A 22,372-nucleotide genomic window follows, 5' to 3' on the forward strand; every position below is an offset into this window, starting at 1 on the left:
TGGTTAAGAGCGGTAGACTCGTAATCTGGGGAACCGGGTTCGCGTCTCCGCTCCTCCACATGCAGCTGCTGGGTGACCTTGGGCCAGTCACACTTCTCCGAAGTCTCTCAGCCCCACTCACCTCACAGAGTGTTTGTTGTGGGGGAGGAAGGGAAAGGAGAATGTTAGCCGCTTTGAGACTCCTGAAGGGGAGTGAAAGGCGGGATATCAAATCCAAACTCTTCTTCTTCTTCTTCTTCTAACCAGATTTTCCCCCTTTCATTTGGCTGCTATTCCTTTATTTAGTTCTTTGGCAAATTTACACATTATACTTGTACATACAGTAAGAAGCTATGTCTGATCCCAGCTCCATGGTGCATTGTATTTATATCATAAAAACAGTGAAAAATGTGTTAGCTGTGCACACATGTTTATGTATATACACATGACAAATACAGTGTGTGAAAGTGGCCCTTTTGTGCAGTGCTGGTTGAAGGGCAGCTTTCAATGAACATATATGCAAAGGAGTCACCATGTGAGGATCAGAGATGATCAACTTTTTAAAACTGAGAATGAGGGCAACCTTTGCAGTCAGGAAGATGGTAGGGTTGCCCCATGGTTAGATGGCATGCCAGCCTAATGTGATGTAACTTGGAAGGGAAGTTTATCTATGTATATGGGATATATCCTACACAAGTTAGTGTGTGCGTGTAATTTCTATTTCTGTAAGGAGATGGGACTTTGAAGAAATAACACCCCCATCTTGCAACAGTGGGGTGCTTTCTTCGCCAGCATGCTATGTGGTGCTTCAGATGGGACACATAAGCCTAGGGAAGGGAGCCAGTGCTGGATCAGAGGCTCCTTGGGCACTTAAGAAATGGTTGAAGTGAAGGCCTGCAAAGACCTGTATGTTAAGGGGTTGGAGTAAGACCAGTGCAGGTACTGGACGTGGGGGAGAGGTGAGGAAGGTTGATGCCAGGCAATGGGTGGTGTTAGTAAGATTTTTTATTTTATTTTTTAGCTCATGGTGTTTCCCACCTATTAGTCACCTGTACTCTGTGACCTGGGACGCGGGTGGTGCTGTGGTGTAAACCACAGAGTCTAGGGCTTGCTGATCGGAAGGTCGGCAGTTCGAATCCCCACGACGGGGTGAGCTCCCGTTGCTTAGTCCCTGCTCCTGCCAACCTAGCAGTTCAAAAGCACGTCAAAGTGCAAATAGATAAATAGGTACCACTCTGGCGGGAAGGTAAACGGCGTTTCTATGCGCTGCTCTGGTTCGCCAGAAGTGGCTTAGTCATGCTGGCCACATGACCCGGAAACTGTACGCCGGCTCCCTCGGCCAATAAAGCGAGATGAGCACCGCAACCCCAGAGTCGGCCACGACTGGACCTAATGGTCAGGGGTCCCTTTACCTTTACTCTGTGACCTCATTAAGCCATGCAAAGCCAAGTAATCCTATTTGTGCTAACCTGTCCACATCCATAGCATTTTATGAGTACTAGCTGCCTACTGAAGATAACTGACCATCCTTGCCCTTTTATTTTGGCAATAGGTTGTCAATGCACATGTGCCTGGAAAAAGGATTTGGCTTGAGGGCATCGGAGCCACCTCTGAAGGAGGCATCACCAACCTCTCAGATTCCTATGCTGCCAGCTTCCTGTGAGTCAACCTGAGTGTGTTTTTGTTGGTGATGTTGGTGGTGGTGTGTGTGATGTGGAGACAAGGAATTAGTCAATGGATAATTAATCAATAGGTATGTCAGCTGCTTGTCCCCTGGCTGCTTGTCCTTGAGTACAAGGATCCCTCACCAGTTCCCCAGTCCAGCACCCCAAATCCAGTTTGGAACCCTAGCAAGGAGGTTGGGGAGAGGTTAACTCTTTGCATCTTGCTGCAGTCCCAGTCTGGATTGGGGAGGGAAGCATACATTGAAAATAGCAAAAACAAAAAAAAGTTCCAACATGGGGTTTTGTTTTGTTTTGTTTTATCTTGTCTGCAAAGAAAATTGCAGGCCCAGGAAGCACAATCCAGATTGAGACAACAGCAGAAGGACAAAGGATTAAAGCCCCACAAATTCAGGTCCTGATAAGGGCCATGTCCCCCATGGAAGCAGTGTGTGTGTGTGTGTGTGTGTGTGTGCGTGCACATGGACAGAACTCCACAGTTAAGGTCACATGCAGTGTGTCCCCCCCCCCCCCCCCGTGAACTGATTCTCTGCCTCATTTCCAGAATAAAAGTTTCAGAACACTTTGCGCATTGATCTAGACCCACTTAACTGGGCGAAAGTCCCATTTAATTTAATGAGTAGTCCCGTTTTACTTCTGAGTAGACATGTATAGAATTGCACTGAAAAGCAACAGCTCTATGCACACTGTCACGGGAATGAAATGCATTGAATACAGTTGGACTTTCTTCTGAGTAAACATATATAGGATTTCACTGTGAATGCATTATTGTAAATTCTTCGTAAGAAATTTCCAACCGAAAGCATCTGTTTACCAGAAAGAGACAGGAAAAACTTTATGACCACTTGGACAATGGAACAAACTGCCCCAAAGTTATGGAATTTCCTTCCATGGAGAAACTTTTTAAGGATAAACTGGATGGCTAGTTTTCAAGATCTAAGGAAATCCTGCCAGTGAAAGAGGCTGTTTTCAATGAGGTTCCATTCCATCCCATTCACTTATCCAAAGTGCGTATCTTGCCTGTTCTTCAGGATGGTTTTTTACAGCCTGGCTTTGCCATTGAAAGGGTGATTCAAGGGTATGTGTGTTTTCTCCCTTCTGTACAAGTATAGAAAATTGATCTAGTGAAGCACAAAACTCAATTTCATGAGAATTTTAGCTTTCTTTACCACCCAAGTAAGAAGGCTTTGGACCCTTATGTGGTAGGTTTGGAACATTTTCTGGAGACATCTCTGACGTCAGAGAATTGAGTAATTTAATATTTTCTGTGGTCAGAGAGAAGGAAGGACATCAGTGCCTTGCAGAGCTCCTTGTCCCTCCCAGTTACTTACAGAAATGGAATACATTTTTCTTAAAAAAATAGGCACCAATCTGTTTTATCTGTATACTTTATATCAGCCTTCCCAACCAGGTGCCTTCCAGATGTTTTGGACTACAAATCCCATCATCCCCAGCCCATTCTGGCTGGGGCTGGTGGGAGTCACAGTACAAAACATCTGGAGAACACCAGGTTGGAGAAGCCTGTTTTATATAGAGTCCAGCTTTTTGAGCCATACAGTTTGGGATATCTCAGCATGATGTTTGTTTGTTTGCCTGCTTGCTTGCTTGTTTATTAAGCACAGAGTACACATACCTCTGGCTTCCTTTCCCAGCAGCTTGGTCAGAGTGCTGATTGGCTGAAAGTTCCCATGCCCTTATTCTCTTCCCTATCAGCACCCGCCCCGTTTGTCTTTGCTGATTAGAACGTCAGATGTACAGTGAAGATGGCGTAGCTGTACATCAGCAGACAGGATTTACTTGAAAATTGCTGCCTGCTCTGTGCTATTTTACACGTGCAACCAAATTCTGTGCATGCCTTCTCCCAAGTCAGTCAGTCATGCTTACTCCCAAATTCACTGGGGTTTACTAAGCGTATAAGTAAGATTGCAGCCTCACAGCTAAAATGAGTAAATAGAAATGACTTCTAAAATTGCATCTTTTCTTTCTATTTTATTTCTGTGCAATCGCTTTGCTTCTCCCTAACCTCAGGGACCATCACTGATAGTCATGGAATTGTTTTTTTGGCTATCACTGAATATCTCAGCTGGGATCTATATAACTGTGTACAGTAATTCCAGCACAGCCTTTAATGGAAATGGGGAAAATGTGTAGCATTGACCGTGTTCCCAAAAGTGGTTTTCACCAGATAACTTCACAACATTTTATCATATTAGCATCTATCTCTTGAAAAACGCTTGAATTTCTGCTGCCAGAAGAGCAGAGGACTTTTATCAGAGTGCAAGCTGGATAAGAAAGTAGTGCTGTGTGCTGGATAGGGTGTGGTAGGGATACTTGAAGAATTTGTTTTTTGCAAATTCCAGTTCAAACTGGTCTGATCTGGATTAATGTAATTATTCACAAACTTTCACACTTTTCTGAATGTTGCAACTCAATTTTCAGCAGTTTAAACAAGGGATTGACTGGGTGTGTATTTTAATGTGAATTTTAGTGTGTATTTTAATGTGTTTTATTTTAATGTGTTTGCGTGTTTTCATGCTGACTTAAAACCACATGCAAACTGATGCAGAAATGAACTAAATTTTAAGATTGGCAAAATGAGAAACTGAAAGAAACTAAATTCTCATGTTTGTTCATTCTTGGTTAAACGTGGCAAAATGCATTTAAAATGAATATTTTGAGAAAGAGTATATTAGAAAAAGTATTTTAAGAGAAAAAGCCTTTAAAAATAAATATTTAAAAATCAGTTTTTATCTAACTAGCCCATCATTACGTACCATTGAATGACTTTTGTTAAGTACAGTGGAGCTTCCCCTACACTCCAGTCTGCTTCCCCCAACCCTCTGGAGCAGATCTGGGGGTGACATGGGGGGAGAAGAGAGGGAGGTATTCCATTGCACTTGTAGAAGTCATTCTCCACATTCACTATATAGCTGGATTCAATCCATATCTTTAAAATGTGAATTTTTGTACAGGTTTTAAAAAATATTTGTTGATCAATGCAGGAAAAAAATGAATCCATGCAAAAGTGACACGGGTGAACACATGCAAAAGCAACATGGACTTCAATTGATTTGTCCATCGCTAGAGTATTGGACTTGAAAAAGAGACATTGCACTTCAAAATTTCATCCACACTAGAACCTTTTTGAATTAAGGCATTATTTTTCCACAGTTAGCAAGTTCCATATGGCGTTTATTATAGCACTATATTATCTGAAGATGCTGGTCCCTGTGGCCAAGATTCTTCTATAATGTTTACTATGAAGTAAGTCTCTTTTGGGGAAGGTTGCCTGTAACTTTATGAAGAAGCTTCCTCATTGTGTCTTCTGTCTCTAATTGCTTCCTATTCATGAAGGCAGCAGCAGTGTTGAAGAACTTCTTAATTAGTCTCTGTTATTGTGTGTGGGGTGCTTTCTTTTCATTTTTGAATTTTCTTTTCGATTGTAAAATAATGCTATTTCAGAGAATAAAAAACAAGAAGAAATCCATAGTTAAAACTCACCAGGGTACAAATAATTGACTAATTAAGGGGTAATGAAAAGACAGATTGTTGGTTGCACTGAACAATAAGAAAGCTTATAATTAAAGACACAGTAGCCGTAGTGCTTTGCTAGTCCACATAGAATATTGCAATTGCATTTTACCTCTTAAAAACCAAACAAATCAGCTCTGCAAAAAGGCAACACAGACAACACAATCATTCCAACTGGTTGACTATGAGCTCATTTGAATTCTCCATAAAAATGACTGAATAAAGAATAGTAATTCTACACTATAAGCAGTCCAATCTCTGCTCAGCAGTGAACCTCAGTGGGTGACTTCAGGCCGGTCACTATTGCTCAGTTTAAACGACCTCACAGGGATGCTGTGAGGAAAAAATGGAGATGAAGACGTTTGTACTTCCTTGATAGAAGGAACTAAATCTGTTGCTAATACTTCAGTTGGTCTTAAGTATGGGAGCCAAGAATCTGTGGGGCTGAGGCAGAATGTAGAAGAATGTTCTGGGGATCCATCTCCTGCTACTCTTTAACATACTGATTAAGTGCTCTGTTTTTTTGCCAGGTGGCTGAACTCCCTTGGGATGTTGTCCAGTCAGGGCATTGACGTAGTAATGCGACACTCATTTTTTGACCATGGGCACAACCATCTTGTGGACCAGAACTTTAACCCTTTGCCGGTAGGTGTGCAACACCATGTTCCATTCTGCATCTTTTGAATTTGCCCCATCACCAGTCTGTCCTTATTGGGTCTTTACCACACCAGACTGCTTGGTTTCCTTATCTATTTGCTATAGGTATGCAGTGTGACCGTGGCCTCTTGTTTTGCCCTATTCTCTTTTTACACCTCTTTTTACACACACACACACACACACACACACACCATCCTTTCTGCAGTTGCTGTTCCAGAACAGCCGTTATTTTCTTAACCAATAAAGATATATGACATGTTGACCCCCACACACTATGTCTTGTATTCACATATTTATTTATTACTACATTATTATATCCCACTTTTCCTCCAGAGAGCTCAAGGTAGCATAGGTAATTCTCCCTCTCCACATTTTATCCTCACAAAACCCCTGTGAGGTAAATTAGGTTGAGAGACAGACCCAAGTGAGTTTCATGGCTGGGTGAGGTTTTGAACTCTGGTCTCCCAGGTCTGAGGCCGTATTCACACCGTACATTTAAAGCACTATGATACCACTATGATACAGCCATGGCTTCCCTGCCAAGAATTCTAGGAGCTGTGGTTTGTTAAGGGTGCTGAGAGTTGGTACGAGGTCCCTATTCCCCTCACAGCAGTACAATTCTCACAGTGGTTTTACAGGGAACTCTGGGAATTGTAGGTCTGTGAGGGAAACAGGAGCCTCCCAACAATGCTCAGCTCCCAGAATTATTTGGGGGAAGCTATACCTGTTTAAAGTGGTATCACAGTGCTTTGAATATATGGTGTGAATGTGGCCTTAGTCCAACTTTCTAACCACTAAACTACACTGCTTCTCCACTGTACTCTGATCTCCACTGTACTAGCTCTGTCCCCATCTACATTTCTGTGTCCCCATTTCAGGCCAGGGCTGGCTATCCCTTTCCCTGTTGTCAGATGTGCAACACAGCACCCACCCCTTTCTCTTATCTCTCTCCGCCCGTCCACTTGCAGTGTCTCTGCCATATCAGTCTCAGTTTTTCCTCCCTGCCTTTCCTGTTCCCAGTCAGTAAATCAGGGGATTTGTGCTTGACTTCTGTGCCCTTGACCTGTTCCTCAGACTCTTGGCTGCATCACAAAAAAAGAAAGAAGGAAAGAAAAAGCTATGAGCAGCTGAAAATCCACTGCTCCTTGTGGCCTGTTTGAACTCGGCTTGAAAATACATTTTTCCAGATTGGTTTCTTTCAGTGCTAATAGGAGACATTAGTTAATGTCAAGCACAACATGTTGAAAGCAGATGGGGGCAGGATTACCTCTGGAGCTGGAACTTGGTCCACTGTGAAAGTCTCTGTGGGACCCTTGTGGGGTACACAAGAGCAAGAGAGTCAGGGGTTTCTTGGGGGGGTGCACAAGCAGGAGAAGGGGGGGCAGGAGAGGAGTCTTAAGAGTCCTGAAAACATGCTGTAGTAACAACCAAAGCCAGGGCAGCCGGCTCCTTGGGGAAAGACTAAAGAGTCAGGAAAACGGAGCTGAACGCAGTTTAGATTTATAGGAACGAAGGTGAAAGGAGTTCACAACTTCACACAGCAGGGCAGTTCCCTCCAGTTTAATGCAAACCCGCTCATTTGTAGCTCTTCAAAAATGCTGAGGCCGTTGCTGTTCCAAGCGCTCAGGACTCTAATAAGGAAACCGTATGTAAAAGGTCTTTAAAAGTAGCAGGTTTTCTTTTCATCTTTTTTCAGTCTAATAAATTCTACACCTTGCAAGTGGAACTCTTGGCAGCGCCGAGAAGCTCTGGATCTCCTCGGCCAGGAATTTACAAGCCTGGTCCAGGGTACCAATCTGAGAGACACTGCCAGCAGGCCCCTGGAATGCAGCGGTGGGGATCTGGGAAGCAGAAGGGCTGCCGCAAATGCGGAGTCCTGCCTGTAATGAGCTGTAGATTTTGCATTCTTCTGCAGCTGAGTCCCTGGGAGACTCTGGACTTCTTACAGTTGTCTCTCAGATAATCAGCTGTTGGTTCTGGCTCCTTCAGCCTCACATCTTTGGGCATCAGGAAAATGGATTAGAGAAGTCAAAACCCCCTCCCCATTAAAAAAAAAAAAGAATTGTAGAGTTGGAGGTGACTGTGAGGGTCATCTAATACAACACCCTGCAATGCAGGAATCTTTTGCCCGATGTGGGGCTCAGATCCACAGCCCTGTGATTAAGAGTCCCATGCTCTACCAACTGAGCTATCCCAGGTTCTTTGGGTGGATCCACAGTACAAAAGGACATCATGTTTTTTCCAGTGATCAAGGTACGTTGGAAAAAGCAGGTTATCCTTAACCCCCAATTCGTATTCTTCCCTAGAAAGACTGAGAGGGGGAGCATTCCTTGGAGGCTTCTTTCTTCATCATGCCTTGGTCCAGGAGGGCAAAAAAGGAGGGGGGAGGTTGGATCTGATTTGATATTTTAATGCTTTAATGAATTTGTCTTGTTCCTCCCCTAGAGGACTAGGTCAACAAATGACTAATATATGAAATAAATAAATGTGTCTAATAACGAGGTGGAGGGGAAGAGGAAAGGATATATAGCTTACAGATAATGGTCAGCCTTCCAGGGGACACATGCAGAAGAACAAGTGTTACATGGTCCCAAACCAAAATCACACATGCCATCAACTGAGCATGCAAATATAATGTTTATTTGTGCTTTTATTTTGTAACTTTATCTTTTGAGCCATCCTGAGATCTTTGGGTGAAGGACAGTATATACATTTAATAAATAAAATAACAATATAAGTCATTTTCTCTTAAGTCACCGCTATACCAGGTGACTGAGAGTATGGGGCCCCCAGAAGGGTCCAAGTCTTGGGAGGTGGTGTATGTGTGAAAGAGAGATGTAGGAGAGTTTCCTGTAGGATTTGCAAGTGCTTCAAGGAAGTCCTAATGTGGAACAGGACTCCCTCTTCTGTGCTATTTATTTTCAGGGCACTGTGAATGGCTGTCCTTCCATTTCTTTTTTTAAAAGCATCTCTCATTACACTTTTAGCCAATATCTTTCCTTTTTGCCCTCAGCAGGTGAGTTGCCAGAGGGTTTTTGTTTTTTTAAAAAAACCAGCAACAATAGCAGCAAGGCCAGACTGAACCTGGGGTGAGGTGTGGCGGCCGCTCTTTTCCCGTGGGAGCTATCACCGAGATGAAAGCAGCCGTTTGGGCCTGTGTAGGGCTGCTGGGATGTGAAACCAAATCCTCCCTCTCGCTCGGTGACAAAGACTTTTCCACATGCTGCCTTTCCTTTGTGCAGACCCTTAGCTGCTGAGAGAAGCCGCGGCATCAATCACTGCCTTAGCCTGGCTGCCCATCAGCTGGCAATGAACTCAGGCTGGGCGCCCACTGCAAGAGCTCCGTTCCTTGGCTTTCCATGCCATGGCCCATCCAGCTCAGTCAGAATGAAAGCTCCAGCTACAGAGATGCTCTGCCGAAGCAGATGCTCTGATAGCTGAGCTCATGTGGCTGAGTTCAGAGATCCAGGGATAATTCAACCTGCCAACATGAGTGTCTTTCAACTCTGCTGCTGCTCTGAAGATCAAAGATAAAAGACAGTGTCTTCAAATACCACCCATATTCTACGAGCAGAAAATATATAGCACAGTGGGACAAAGTTTTCTGGTCCTGCTAGATAGAAAAGTCACAAATCTGCACTTGCTACTTATGAGGAATAAACAGCTTGAACCGGTGGCCTTTGGACTGCCATGAGGCTGGCCACTTGGCTACCCTAGAAATAGAAGGGGCCATGGTAGTACATCTTGCAGTAGGTACTGACTCAGTTACACCTGCATCTTGGGTCACAAAGGCTTTAATTCTACACACACACATCCAGCTCTGTGGATGTAGAGAATGAAGTGGAAAGTGCCTTGTACAAAACAGCCATGGAGCCTTGATTGCCAATGGCACTGAACTCAGTTCCCATCCACCCCCATGCTCTGGACTCTGTCAGGAAGAGGTGATGACAAGGTACAGCTCAGCTATTCCTCCAGCTGCTGCAAGAGCCTGGGAGACTCTCCGCTCCTACCCAGCAGCCATCAGGGCAGGATCCAATTCCTGTCATGTCACAGTAGTGCTTAGACTCCATCCAAGGCTGTCCTGGGCTGATCAGCACAGCTTCAGGTTCTGTGGCACATCACACTGAACAGATCTCAACATCTACCCAGACCCAGGAGAACTTGAAGGGTCAAAGTTGCTCTCTTGTCTTCCTTGTCCTGTCATGTCCTGGTTTGAGGGAAGGACTGTGGCCCAGTTGCAGGCAAAAGGTACTAGGTTCCACCTGTGCAACCTCAGGTAAGGCTGGGAGAAACCCTTGCCTGAAATCCTGGAGAGCCACCACTGGTCACTGTAGACAGTACTGAGCTAGATAGACCAATGGTTTGACTTAGGATAAGGCAAGTTCCAATGTTCTCATAAGGGATGGGTTCATCAATTAGCTGAGCAGCAGTACTAGAATGGATTCTAATTGTCTGTGCCAGAGGTTTTCAACCTCTTGACCATTTTCAGCTCCCTTGACCAACTACCTTCTTTCTGCAGCACTCCTGTGGGGCTCAGGATCCCAGTTATGCCCCTTGCCTGCCAAGCTGGTAGCATCTCACCCTTTTTCAAACACCCTCCCTTGTGGATGTTCCCTCCTCCTCTTCTCTCCCTTCTCCCTGGGAGTCCTCCAGGCAGCCGCCGCAGCCACCCCTGGTCCCTGAGCTGCCTGAGTTCCTGGAAACTAGCTCCTGGCCAGACCCCTAGGCACCATTCACCTGGGGAGCTTGTAGCCAGAGCTACTGCAACTAACAGCTGTGCAAACCTTTGGGAGGCACTGATGTGAGAGGGCATCAGAGGAGTGAGAGAAGGAAAGATGGACAGAGGCCAGTGTTGCCCGTGGCACCCCTGACCATCATTCAAGGCATCCCAGGGTGCCACGGCACACTAGTTGAAAACCACTGGTCTATGCAACACCCTGTCCTGTGTCTAAGGGAAATGAAGGCCAACAGATGCTTGAAAAGGAATGTGTTAAGTGAGCTTCCAGGAAGAACATGACAATGGCAGCCCTTGGGAGATACTCCCAGACTACTCTCAGCTTACTCCCAGCTTTCTGCAGCCTGCAGGCCTAGTTAAGCCTGCCGGGCTTCCCAGTTTGGCCCATGGGAGCATTTTGCCCAGGCCATGCCTACCTGTAACTCACTGGGCATCACATGAAAGGTAAATCTGTTGTAAAGTTGTGGGGCAGGTAAGGCTGCGCTTGCAAAGGAGGAATGTGTCTGCATTCAGGCACCAAGGCTGCCTTTGGTCAGGGTCAGGCGTACTTCAAAGTTCCCCTAAAGTTGTCCTGTCTTCTCACACCCCTTGGGTGATATTGTTCACCACAAATACTCTCGGCCTTTTCTTTTAACACTCTCACAGCTCACAACTGTGCTGCAGCCTCTGAAAATGAGTTCTGGGCAACTATTATTTGTAAAGAACAGAGTAACACACCCAGTAGGCACTTTGGCTGGGAGAAAACACCACACTGTCTGCCTCACACTTGCGTGCTAAGTGTGTGTTGTTCTCATACTTGTGGCTGATGGCACCCCTGTTGCTGCGCCTCATCTCATCTGCAGGCGTGAACATGCGTCTCTGGAAGGAACAGGACGTGAAGTGTGGAGAGCAGAACCACAAGTGACATTTAATGTTCTCCTCTGTTTGCCAATAATAGCTCTCAGAGGACCGCAAGTGAAGGGACTATTATGCTGCTGCTACATGCCAGATTACAGCAACATTTATTCACCATGTGGTTAGTGCACAATTTCACAGCCCGGCTGGCCTGGTTGTAAAGCTATACTGGGCCCCTGGGAATGTATCCTGTAATGGCTCTGCCAGGAGACAGGCAGGTCTGCTGAATAGGACTGCATGGCAGGTCATCTTATTCACACCGTTCCCAACGCCTTCTGCCTCTGGACATGTACCTGTGCAAGGAACCCCCAGGGTCCTCTGGCAAAACTCCCTGCAGTGGTATAACTGAGACTAACGGTCACTCATTCTACAGCAGCTTAATCCAATATAGGGCAGAGCTTGTAGGTTTTTGGTAGTTATAGCGAAAGGGAGAATTTGAGCAGACAATGCAACATGGGAGAACAATATTAAAAGTAGATCTCTGACCTGTATTGAATGTGGTGTAATGGCTCACCTGCTTTTATGTTTTTCTTTTTCTGTGGGGCAGGATTACTGGCTCTCCCTGCTCTACAAGCGACTTGTCGGGCCCAGGGTGCTCTCTGTGCATGTGGCTGGGCTGCAGAGGAAACCTCGCCTTGGCAGGGTGATCCGTGATAAACTGCGCATCTACGCTCATTGCACCAGCTACCACAAGTGAGTTGCCACATGCCGCAAGCACAGCTTCTTGGAACAGAGGTAGGGGCTGGGGCACTGGTGACTGGAAGACCCAAGAGGGTTAACTCAGCATGGGCCACACCCTCGGACGAAACTGTCACTTGGCATGGAGGAGGAGGAGGAGGATTTGGTACTGTCATCCCTTTTGCCTGAGGTCGCAGGGCAGGTTACAACAATAAAAACACAACATTAAAAACAATTCAAAACAACATCTCGGAAACAAAAGTGGGTCCCAAAACGTATACATCTCTAGTGTCAAAACCCAGGGTAAAGAGGTGCGTTCGCAGCCAAAAGCTATTAAATGATAGCGATACCTTCCTGCTCCATCCTTCTGAGCAGCTATGACCCTGTCCCTGCCAAAGAGCAGGTCTCTTACTGACACTTGGTGTCCCAGGGACAATTAATACAGCAAGGGAGTAGCTCTTGTCTATAACTCACCTTTTGTCCGCCCCCCCAAAAGGGTTTAAGTTCTCCTCCTGCTGCAAGGAGGTTATAACGATTGTTTGGGGACCAGGATTTAAGAACCTGCTTCTCTTCCCCCTGCTGCCCCCGCAATCCCTGTGTGCATATCTGCATCCTTACTTGCATATCTGCATCCTTACCCCGGTTGTAGCCGGGGTGGGTGGGGAATGGCTCTGGTGATGATAGGGAAGAGCAGCTATCTCTGGGACTAGGGTGAGTGCCTTTGCAGCCCTACTTTTATCAGGATGAGATCAGGAGAGTGCATTTTCCTCCAAAGGCCCCGGGGGTCTGGTTTCAGTTCCTCGCCCCCCTCCACTCCCCTCACTTGGGGCACCCAGCTAGCTAGGGTTTCTGTGATAAGCCTTTTCAAAGCATCCTCCTCCGAGCGCAGGGCCTGGGAGTCCCCTGTGTGCACACAGGTCCCCATTGTTGCTTCCTCATTTCGGGCAGAAGCTTTCAACAAGCTTCCCCCTCCAGGAGGGAGTCTTGGCCAGTGACTGACAGGTAACTGGCAACTGGGATAGGGACAGGTGGGAAAGGAAAGGCAGCAGGAGCGGGCACAGGTGGGCAAGTCATCCCATGCCCTGGGCATTTGGAAGAGAGACTGCTATTCACTCTCTGTGTCTTCTGTTTGGGGCATTTCTGGCTAAGCTCGCTGCAGAAGCATGAGTACTGTAAAGAGCTTTAGACTCTAGAAATATGGACTGAGAAAATAATATTTATAAAGCTCTGAGATCCTGCAACAGAATTGTATTATTGTCCCCTTATTACAAATGGGGTCCAAGGCTGAGAAGATAAGTGATTTGCCTAAGGCCACATAGTAAATTCATGCAGTTGAGGGGAGGTTTCAGCTGGGGATTCCCATCTCATGCTCTTAACCTTTCCACCATTTTTCAAACATTCCAAAAGGTGGGAGCTTCCCTTAGCAATGTAGTTTCCTTCTGCCCTGTAAATTGACCTGCTTTGACAGTCTTAATGCTGGTGGCGCTTCTCAGGGCCAGCTGCAAATTGTGGCTGATTCAGAGGGATTCGCTTAAAACTGCAAGTGCCTCTTGTCATGCATGTTGGCTGCAAAACACACATTAATGACTCTAGAGCCCACTTGACCATCCCGTTGGTTAGAAATGCTAGAGCAGCCAGTTTGTTACACACCCACCCTTTCACAGGCTGAAGTAGCTGCCCCCATGGCTATATCAAAGAGCAGTGGACTTGAAAGGCTGTCTAGTCCAGCTCCCTGCTGCAAAGCAGACCCCTCCTTCCATCACCCAATCAGCCTATGCACTCTGGACCAGAAAATGCCATGTACATAGCACTGTCCTCGATCCTTTATCTTACCAGATTGGAACTACACTGAAGAATCCATCCCTAGGTAACATCACCTTGCAGTTACTTAAAATCATGGGTTGCAACAGTTCCATTTTGTGCCCTGTCTTCACCCAGGCTAGATCGCTTGGCCAAGACATTTTAATAGCTCCACCTTACTGGAGAAATAGGGCTCTGTGTGTGCTGAGGAGTTCAGAGGAGCTGTGCGTTGCATCCACATCTTCACACTGGCCAGCTATTGCAGGATATGTCGGGGCCATTCTCTTGCCAAACTTTTCTTTGCAAAGGAGAGAGAAAAGGAAAGCAATGTGACAGGGCAACTTCCTGAATTGGAAGGGCAGGAAACATTTCATACTGTCATGAATTTCAGCTAGACAAAAAAGTCAGCTGCTTCTGCATAATATGGCCCCATCCTCCAGTTCCTTTGACTGGAGTGATTTTATCTTGGGATCTGTGGAGCAATAAGGGAAGTCCTCAACCTTGATACTAACAGGGAGGTATCTAGGGAAGTGTGCACACGACTGACCCTAAGCCACCTTGTCTCTATCTCACACAGCCACAACTACGTCCGCGGCTCTATCACACTTTACATCATCAACCTGCACCGGTCCCGGAAGAAAATCAAGCTGGTGGGAACTCTTCGGGACAAGCTTGTCCACCAGTATGTGCTGCAGCCCTATGGGCAGGAAGGGCTACATTCTAGGTGAGCACTATCATCCTGGTAGGCATTGAAAAGTGGTATTAGAATCCAGCCTCTCCCGGTTGACAAGAAAGACCACTGCTGCTAGAGTTCAGTGCCTTGGCGGGGGGGTGGGGGGGGAGAAGGGAAGCTACTGATGCAGGTATCAGGCTTGTGATGCTCCCCATCAATTCCCCATTCAGTACATGCACCACCTTTACAAGATGCTGAGCCTGCCTAAATTCGATGTAAATTGTAAATCCCATCTTTCAGCTGACCAACAGTTGATCCCACATTAAATCTGTTAGCCTGTAAGGTAACGAAGGGTTCCCCCTTTCACGGTCTTTTCCTGCAACAGGCTAATTTAGCTTCTCTAATGTCATTCAACTTTACATTACCAGTGTAGTACCAAGCAGATCCTTTCCCCCAACAATCCTCCCATGACTGACCAGACCTTATGCCCTGTAACAGGACTAATTTGTAAATTGCTACACACTCTCCATTTGTTTACTGTATTTGCCTTATAATCAATCAGGTCAATGAAGCAACAGGCACCTAAAATGAAACGACATATACAGTACGCTGTGCTGGTGCACATATCTTTAAGCGTCTGACTGTGTTAATTCGGGGAGGTGTGGACAGGGTATACTGCAAAGCAGCAAAGAGAGCACAATGTTATTGTCACCCCCCAGGAAGATTCTCAGCTCTGATGGTCTAGAACTTCATTTAACTTGCCCACTAGCATATTTGCTACTATTATAGCTGCATAGTTCGTGCACTGATGTCCAGTGGGAAAGTGTTGCCTGCTAGTATGGAATGAGTCTTACCACTCCCATGTGCCCCAGCCAGCCCTGGACCTTCACATGACATTGTCCTCAGAGTCCAGGCCCCTTCAACTCCTAGAGGTGCGAAGCTGGTGTGGCCACCCTCTTGAATATCAGTTCTCCTGCATCTTTCCTCCTAGCCACAAAAGACACCTGTGGCCATCTCAAAGCTGGGCCATGATCCCTTTGTGTCTAGGACCAGCCTTTCCCTTGTGCTTCCCTAAGGTGGTTTTCTCATGCATTTGCTCTGTGTGTGCAGGTCAGTGCAGCTTAATGGGCAGCCGCTCACCATGGTGGACGACGGGACTCTGCCCACGCTGAAGCCTCGCCCCCTCCGCCCTGGCCGGACCCTGGTCATCCCACCGCTCACGATGAGCTTCTATGTGGTGAAGAACGTTAATGCCCTGGCCTGCCGATACCGGTAGCTCCACCCACCCCACTGCCAAGGACAGACCTGCTAGGCCTCGGGGTGGGGGCATCTGCTGCCAAGGGCTTCCTTCTCGGGTAGACTAGGCAGATAGCACAGGGAAAGGAGACTGAAGAATCGCTATGGGTGCCCGCAAGCACTGGGCATCTGTGGATGGCGTGTGGTTATGATGTCAACAACACCATATGCAGTGGCTCCTCCATGATGAATTGGGAGAGAAAGGGGGGGGGGTTCAAAGTCAGATCCCCCTGTTATGGAAAAAACATTAAGCCAGAGTCAAGAGGAATTGCCCAGCAAGCTGTCCCACTGAAGGATGGAGCACTGAGTTGCTGCTTCAGAAACTTGGAGGAGCACAGAAACTTGAACCTTCTGCAAAATGACAGATCCAGGGAAGCTGCCCAGAGCATCCTGCCCTTGACAGCCTGGGAAACGTCTTAAACCCTGTGCAGAGATGATGATCATATAGTGGAGACATTGTGCCACCTTGTGGGCAGGCGGAAAGGCTCTGATTGAGATAGGAGCCCCGGCTTTATTTGCTGAACGTATGCAAGGGCAGGATGCAGAACTGATCAACAGGAAAAGCCTCAGAATCATCCTGGGCCCCTTCAGCTTTATTCCTTTGGGAGCTGCTCCCTCTGCTGGCAACTGGCAGTAGAACAAGCTATGCAGCTGTGGGGCGTGGGATGGAGCACCCTGTCTATGCAAACAGAGGCAGTTGCACATGGCGCTACGAGGCATGTGCGCATGCAGGAGCCAGAAGAGCCTCTTACAGAAATAAGCAGCCAATTGGGCTGCCGGGGAAAGATGTGCAGCATATGTCCATCCGGATAAGACGAGCCACTGGGGTGTCTGCAGCTGTTTTGAGTCCTGTGGCATTGTGGGGTGGGGGAAGAAGAGGTTTGGTCTTGGCTACTGTCAAATTATGCTGCCTTCTGGGAGCATTTGCTGTAAATGTTAATTATTAAATTATATTTTCTGAAGAACTCTAAAAGATCCTTGGAACAGAGCTGGGGGCAAGGGTCTCTGTTGGACCTTCTGGGGGATTTTCAGATATTTGAATACTGGGGTGCAAGGTTGGGGGAAATCACCATTCATAAACACAGCCACTTGAAAGTTGGTATAATATCCGTATCTGAGCATGCTTGAGCCTAGATTAGGGTCCTTCTACTCTCTGCAGTTGGTATTTGCATGCAGCCAGGTGTCACACTTAGGACCAGATGGCAACCAGATTCTCTTATCAGCACCCCTGCCTCTGTTTTCTTGAGACCAGCACCATCCACACCCCTGGATCCAACCTAGGTATCAAACCTGTTACACTCACAGAACCTTTGCCACCCTGGTGCCCTTCAGTTGTTCTGGACTACAACTCCCATCAGCCCCAGTCAGCCAGCCATGCTGACTGGTAGGAGTTGCAGGGAATGAACACACTGTATGATAATGTGCTGACCAAACCCAAAGGGTGCTCATCAATGGTTCCTCTTCATCCTGGAGAAGAGTGACTAGTGGGGTGCCACAGGGTTCTATCTTGGGCCCGGTCTTATTCAACATCTTTATCAATGACTTGGATGATGGACTCAAGGGCATCCTGATCAAATTTGCAGATGACACCAAACTGGGAGGGGTGGCTAACACCCCAGAGGACAGGATCACACTTCAAAACAACCTTGACAGATTAGAGAACTGGGCCAAAACAAACAAGATGAATTTTAACAGGGAGAAATGTAAAGTATTGCACTTGGGCAAAAAAAATGAGAGGCACAAATACAAGATGGGTGACACCTGGCTTGAGAGCAGTACATGTGAAAAGGATCTAGGAGTCTTGGTTGACCACAAACTTGACATGAGCCAACAGTGTGACGCGGCAGCTAAAAAAGCCAATGCAATTCTGGGCTGCATCAATAGGAGTATAGCATCTAGATCAAGGGAAGTAATAGTGCCACTGTATTCTGTGCTGGTCAGACCTCACCTGGAGTACTGTGTCCAGTTCTGGGCAACACAGTTCAAGAAGGACACTGACAAACTGGAACGTGTCCAGAGGAGGGCAACCAAAATGGTCAAAGGCCTGGAAACGATGCCTTATGAGGGAGCTGGGCATGTTTAGCCTGGAGAAGAGGAGGTTAAGGGGTGATATGATAGCCATGTTCAAATATATAAAAGGATGTCACATAGAGGAGGGAGAAAGGTTGTTTTCTGCTGCTCCAGAGAAGCGGACACGGAGCAATGGATCCAAACTACAAGAAAGAAGATTCCACCTAAACATTAGGAAGAACTTCCTGACAGTAAGAGCTGTTCGACAGTGGAATTTGCTGCCAAGGAGTGTGGTGGAGTCTCCTTCTTTGGAGGTCTTTAAGCAGAGGCTTGACAACCATATGTCAGGAGTGCTCTGATGGTGTTTCCTGCTTGGCAGGGGGTTGGTCTCGATGGCCCTTGTGGTCTCTTCCAACTCTATGATTCTATGATTCTATGATTCTATGTTGGATGCAGGCACCGTTTTGGGAGTGCTGTACACACAGCAGCATCCTCATGCTGCCCCAGAGTCACACGATTTGTCCATCTAAAGCGAGTTCTGATGGAATGGTTATAATCCATTTGGTGCCAAGAACGCACTTCTCAAGTGATTGCTGCACATATGTGGATACAGAGAGCGCTTTATCTGATCACATCCTAGTGAGGTAGACCTACTGACATTGCAGGGCTGTACCACTCCCCCTCACCATGTTTAACTTGTCTGTGGATGAATTAGGCAAAATAGGAAGTAGGACAATAACTTAGCTGCCTTGGTATATCAATATATATTCTCTGTATAACAACACAGTTTGCAGCACCCCCTCCCTCATATGACTATGATTTGTTTTTTCTTAAAAAAAAAAAAAAAACTTCTGTAGAAGCACTACTTGAGGAAAGGGAAACAGAGAACATTGTTGCACACTAGTTTGAAAATGTGCCCACTTGTGTGTACAGACAGCATAGGTAGTCTTGCTACTTCAGATGACATTAGCAACTGTGTTTAGCGTAGCAACTCAGAGTATTTAAAGGTGGAGGCGCTGCCTCCTAGATCATAGAATTGTAAAGTTGGAAAGAACCACCAGGTCATATCTTGGCAACCCAAGAAGGCAGCATTTTGAGATTTGGGCAGAATGTCCACATTTGCTCACAGGTGTCAGTCTTCCCATTATATTCTGTTCCATTTTATGCTGTGAGTCACTAAGAAGGAGCTTCAGCTTGTCCTCTCATGAGCAAGCATGCCAATCTCTGTCTGTACAATAAGAATTAGGGAAATGCTCATGCCTAGAGACACTCCATGTCCAGTTAAACAACCCCGCAACACTTGTTCATTGAGCAGAAGGTACCCAACTGATTTAAATCAAGTGGGATGGGGTAGAAATGGAACCCTTGCACTGCAACATGAAACAGTCCCCTGTTCTGGCTTGTACAGTCGTACTGTGGTTTTCAAACAGCTTAGTTCTTGAATGTTTTGGCTCCCGAACGCCGCATACCTGGAAGTGACTGTTCCAGTGTGCGAACTATTTTTGGAAGCCAAACGTTCCTGCAGCCAATCAGAAGCCGCAGTTGGGTTTCCAAACGTTTTGGAAGTTGAATGGACTTCTGGAACGGATTCCATGCAACTTCCAAGGTACGACTGTATTTGATTCCTAGAATGCAGGCATAGTAATCTGAGCAAGCTGTAGGATTTTTCCTGTGATTCACATCATGGTGTCCAGTAAGCAGCCTTTGGGCACATTACCTTGGTATCCACCCATCTCAGCCCTTTATTTAGAGAGGCTCATGCAACTCTCTGTCGTGACTTGCTCCAACCCTCAAAATGGGCTCTTCCTCAGGTCTTTACTTGCTTGGCTTCTACTGCAGAATTTGAGAAATGGCAGCAATGTCTGCCCTTGATCCAGAGCCCTTTGAAACCATAAACAGGGTTACTGCCTCCCTGCAGCTCTGTGCCCACTTGATAGCCATACAACACTTTGTGTTCAATTATTGTAAAAACAGCAACTGAGAAATTTATTACTAGTCGGAACAGCCCTTTTGGAAAATCCATTATCAGCCCCCTTCTGCAATTCTGCTGTTGCTTGTGCAAGACCCATATCTTAGCACAGTGTGTGGACCCTTATGGGAATCACTTGGCTTATCTCAATATAGAACTGAATAAGCAAGAGAGCAATGCCAGGAAAAAATAGCCTTTATGTCTTTGTTTAGACAAGTATTGGATGTCATAGCAATGCCCTTGAATAGTCCACAGCTGGAACCCAAGGGAAATTTGTTTCCCCAAAGACACAGAGTGCCCATCTCAGGCCACCTTCGATCGCTCCCCTTGCAAAACACATTCTTTCCACTTGTGCTCAACTTTTGTCAAATAAAAATATTCCAATCGATAGATTCAAATTATTTTTAAAACAATAGGAGGTCATCACAATCTAGGATAAAACAAAGGGAAATAAATACAACAAATGTCATAAGCCATCACACTGTAAAACAATAACCTGAGAGAGGGGATGTCAATATAATACAACCAATGTGATAAACAATTTTAAAAAATCATAATTAGTACAAAGCAACTCAATTAAAACTTGGTGGTAAGAGTGCCATTTTAAGTGCTGGCTTAACTCCACCCCAGCCGATTAGTTGCCTGGATTTAAGTTTCTATCACATTAGTTTCAAATTTTGATTTGTAGTTAACTATTATCCGTAATGAAACATATAAAAATAAAATAGAACTAATGATGACAACCAAGCTGTTTCAAATATAGCTGGTAAAAGATAGCTTGTGTCTTGGCTAATGCTTCTAAAAGAGATGGCTACTCTTCTCAGTATTGTAATAGTCTTGTAATGGTAAAAAGGTAAAGGACCCCTGAGAGTTAAGTCCAGTCGCGAACGACTCTGGGGTTGCATCGCTCATCTCACTTTACTGGCCAAGGGAGCTGACGTTTGTCTGCAGACAGTTTTTCTGGGTCATGTGGCCAGCATGACTAAACTGCTACCAGCGCACAGAAACACTGTTTACCTTCCTACTTGCACTTTGACATGCTTTCGAACTGCTAGGTGGGCAGAAGCTGGGACCGAGCAATGGGAGCTCACCCCGTCACGGGGATTCGAACCTCTGACCTTCCGATCGGCAAGCCCTAGGCTCAGTGGTTTAGACCACAGCGCCACCCACGTCCCAGTCTTGTAATAAGTACCCAGCTATTTCTGTCTGATTGCTTATATCTGATGGTGCAGAGAGTAAATGGGAACCATATTGTTGTAGGCCACCCCAATCTCTGAGCAGTGTGAGATTCCAGGGGTTTCAGGCACCTACCCAGGGTTAGTGTTTCCTTTTGGAGTGAGGCACAGCAGAGACTATAGTGTCTTTAGGATATGTGGTTTATTAATGCATATATACAACCTCAGCCTGTGATAGAGGGGTTAACAGCATTAATACCCCAAAGTGTATTGTTTCTCCCATAGTCACAGCCCTGGATTCAAACAGATGTCAAACATTGCTCTCTGACCCTCTCTCCAGCTTGCTGCTTTACTTCTAGGTCACATTAATCCTACCTCTGCTCCAAACTCTGGCTTTTTTTCTGTTGAGACTCATTTGCCATCTCACATTGAGCCCCTTAATGGTTTATCACCCAGGCTATCACTTCACCAGGAAGCTAGCTTGGCTATTCCACCAATTAGAAGCCTTGATTAAATTCTAACACTTGCTGGATCCAGGGATCTGGGGGTCTGGCACACATCTTAACACCCCAAACTCATAACAATATGCATTCACTGTTATTACAATATGTATATTTTTGCTTCATTTCATTGGTGGAAGAGAACTTTGCTGTTGTGCCAAAGTCTTCACAATAAATATACATTTTGAGATACGACTTTATGGAAGACCTGAAAGAAGTCCACCATATGGCAGTCAGAGAAGGAGAGGTGCCAGACATGACAGGCACCAAGGGAGAAAAAGAAGCCATTTAAGGAAGCAGGAGAGGGCTGATATTATTACCAATTGCAATAAAACAGATAGTTGAAAATAGGCCAGCTACCATGAAACACAGTTTAAAACACAACCAAGCCTAGAAAACTTCGATAAAATCTGGCAATGGTACATATAATAAAGCATTTCAGTTAAAAGTGAGAGAAAACACAAACTACTTTGAAGTTCTCTTTAAAACCAGAAGTAATGGGAGTCAGCTGTATTACCCCTCTTGGGAGGAGATTCCATAGGATTCCACCACCAACATGACTTGCCTGGAAGGGAGACAGAGGAATCAAAGATAAAGGCAAGGCTGTCTGTCCCTGATCAAGAGGATGGATGGTGGTGTCAGTGGAGATGGAGTATGTACTAGGAGAGGGAGGCTTGTGGGGGGAAAGATAAGAAGTCTAGCCTTGACTATGCTGAGACTGAGACAGCAATAAAACATCGCACTATCAGACAAGCAGCTGTAGATATAGGACTGGATGGAGACACAACGTTCT

General features: G+C 45.9%; 1 protein-coding gene across 1 annotated transcript in view; it reads left to right on the forward strand.

Moving 5' to 3' along the window:
• The window catches only part of HPSE2 (heparanase 2 (inactive)), a 119,608-nt gene extending 102,718 nt beyond the window's left edge, over positions 1-16,890 (forward strand). The window contains exons 8-12 of the mRNA XM_081008429.1: positions 1,532-1,638; positions 5,723-5,837; positions 12,026-12,171; positions 14,534-14,680; positions 15,740-16,890. Coding sequence (XP_080864555.1) covers positions 1,532-1,638; positions 5,723-5,837; positions 12,026-12,171; positions 14,534-14,680; positions 15,740-15,905 — 681 coding nt within the window. The 3' untranslated portion in view covers positions 15,906-16,890. The remainder of the gene's footprint in view (positions 1-1,531; positions 1,639-5,722; positions 5,838-12,025; positions 12,172-14,533; positions 14,681-15,739) is intronic.
• The last annotated feature ends 5,482 nt before the right edge of the window (positions 16,891-22,372 follow it).

The sequence above is a fragment of the Podarcis pityusensis genome, assembly GCF_964106645.2.
Source record: "Podarcis pityusensis genome assembly, chromosome: 5".
Lineage (NCBI taxonomy): Eukaryota > Metazoa > Chordata > Lepidosauria > Squamata > Lacertidae > Podarcis > Podarcis pityusensis.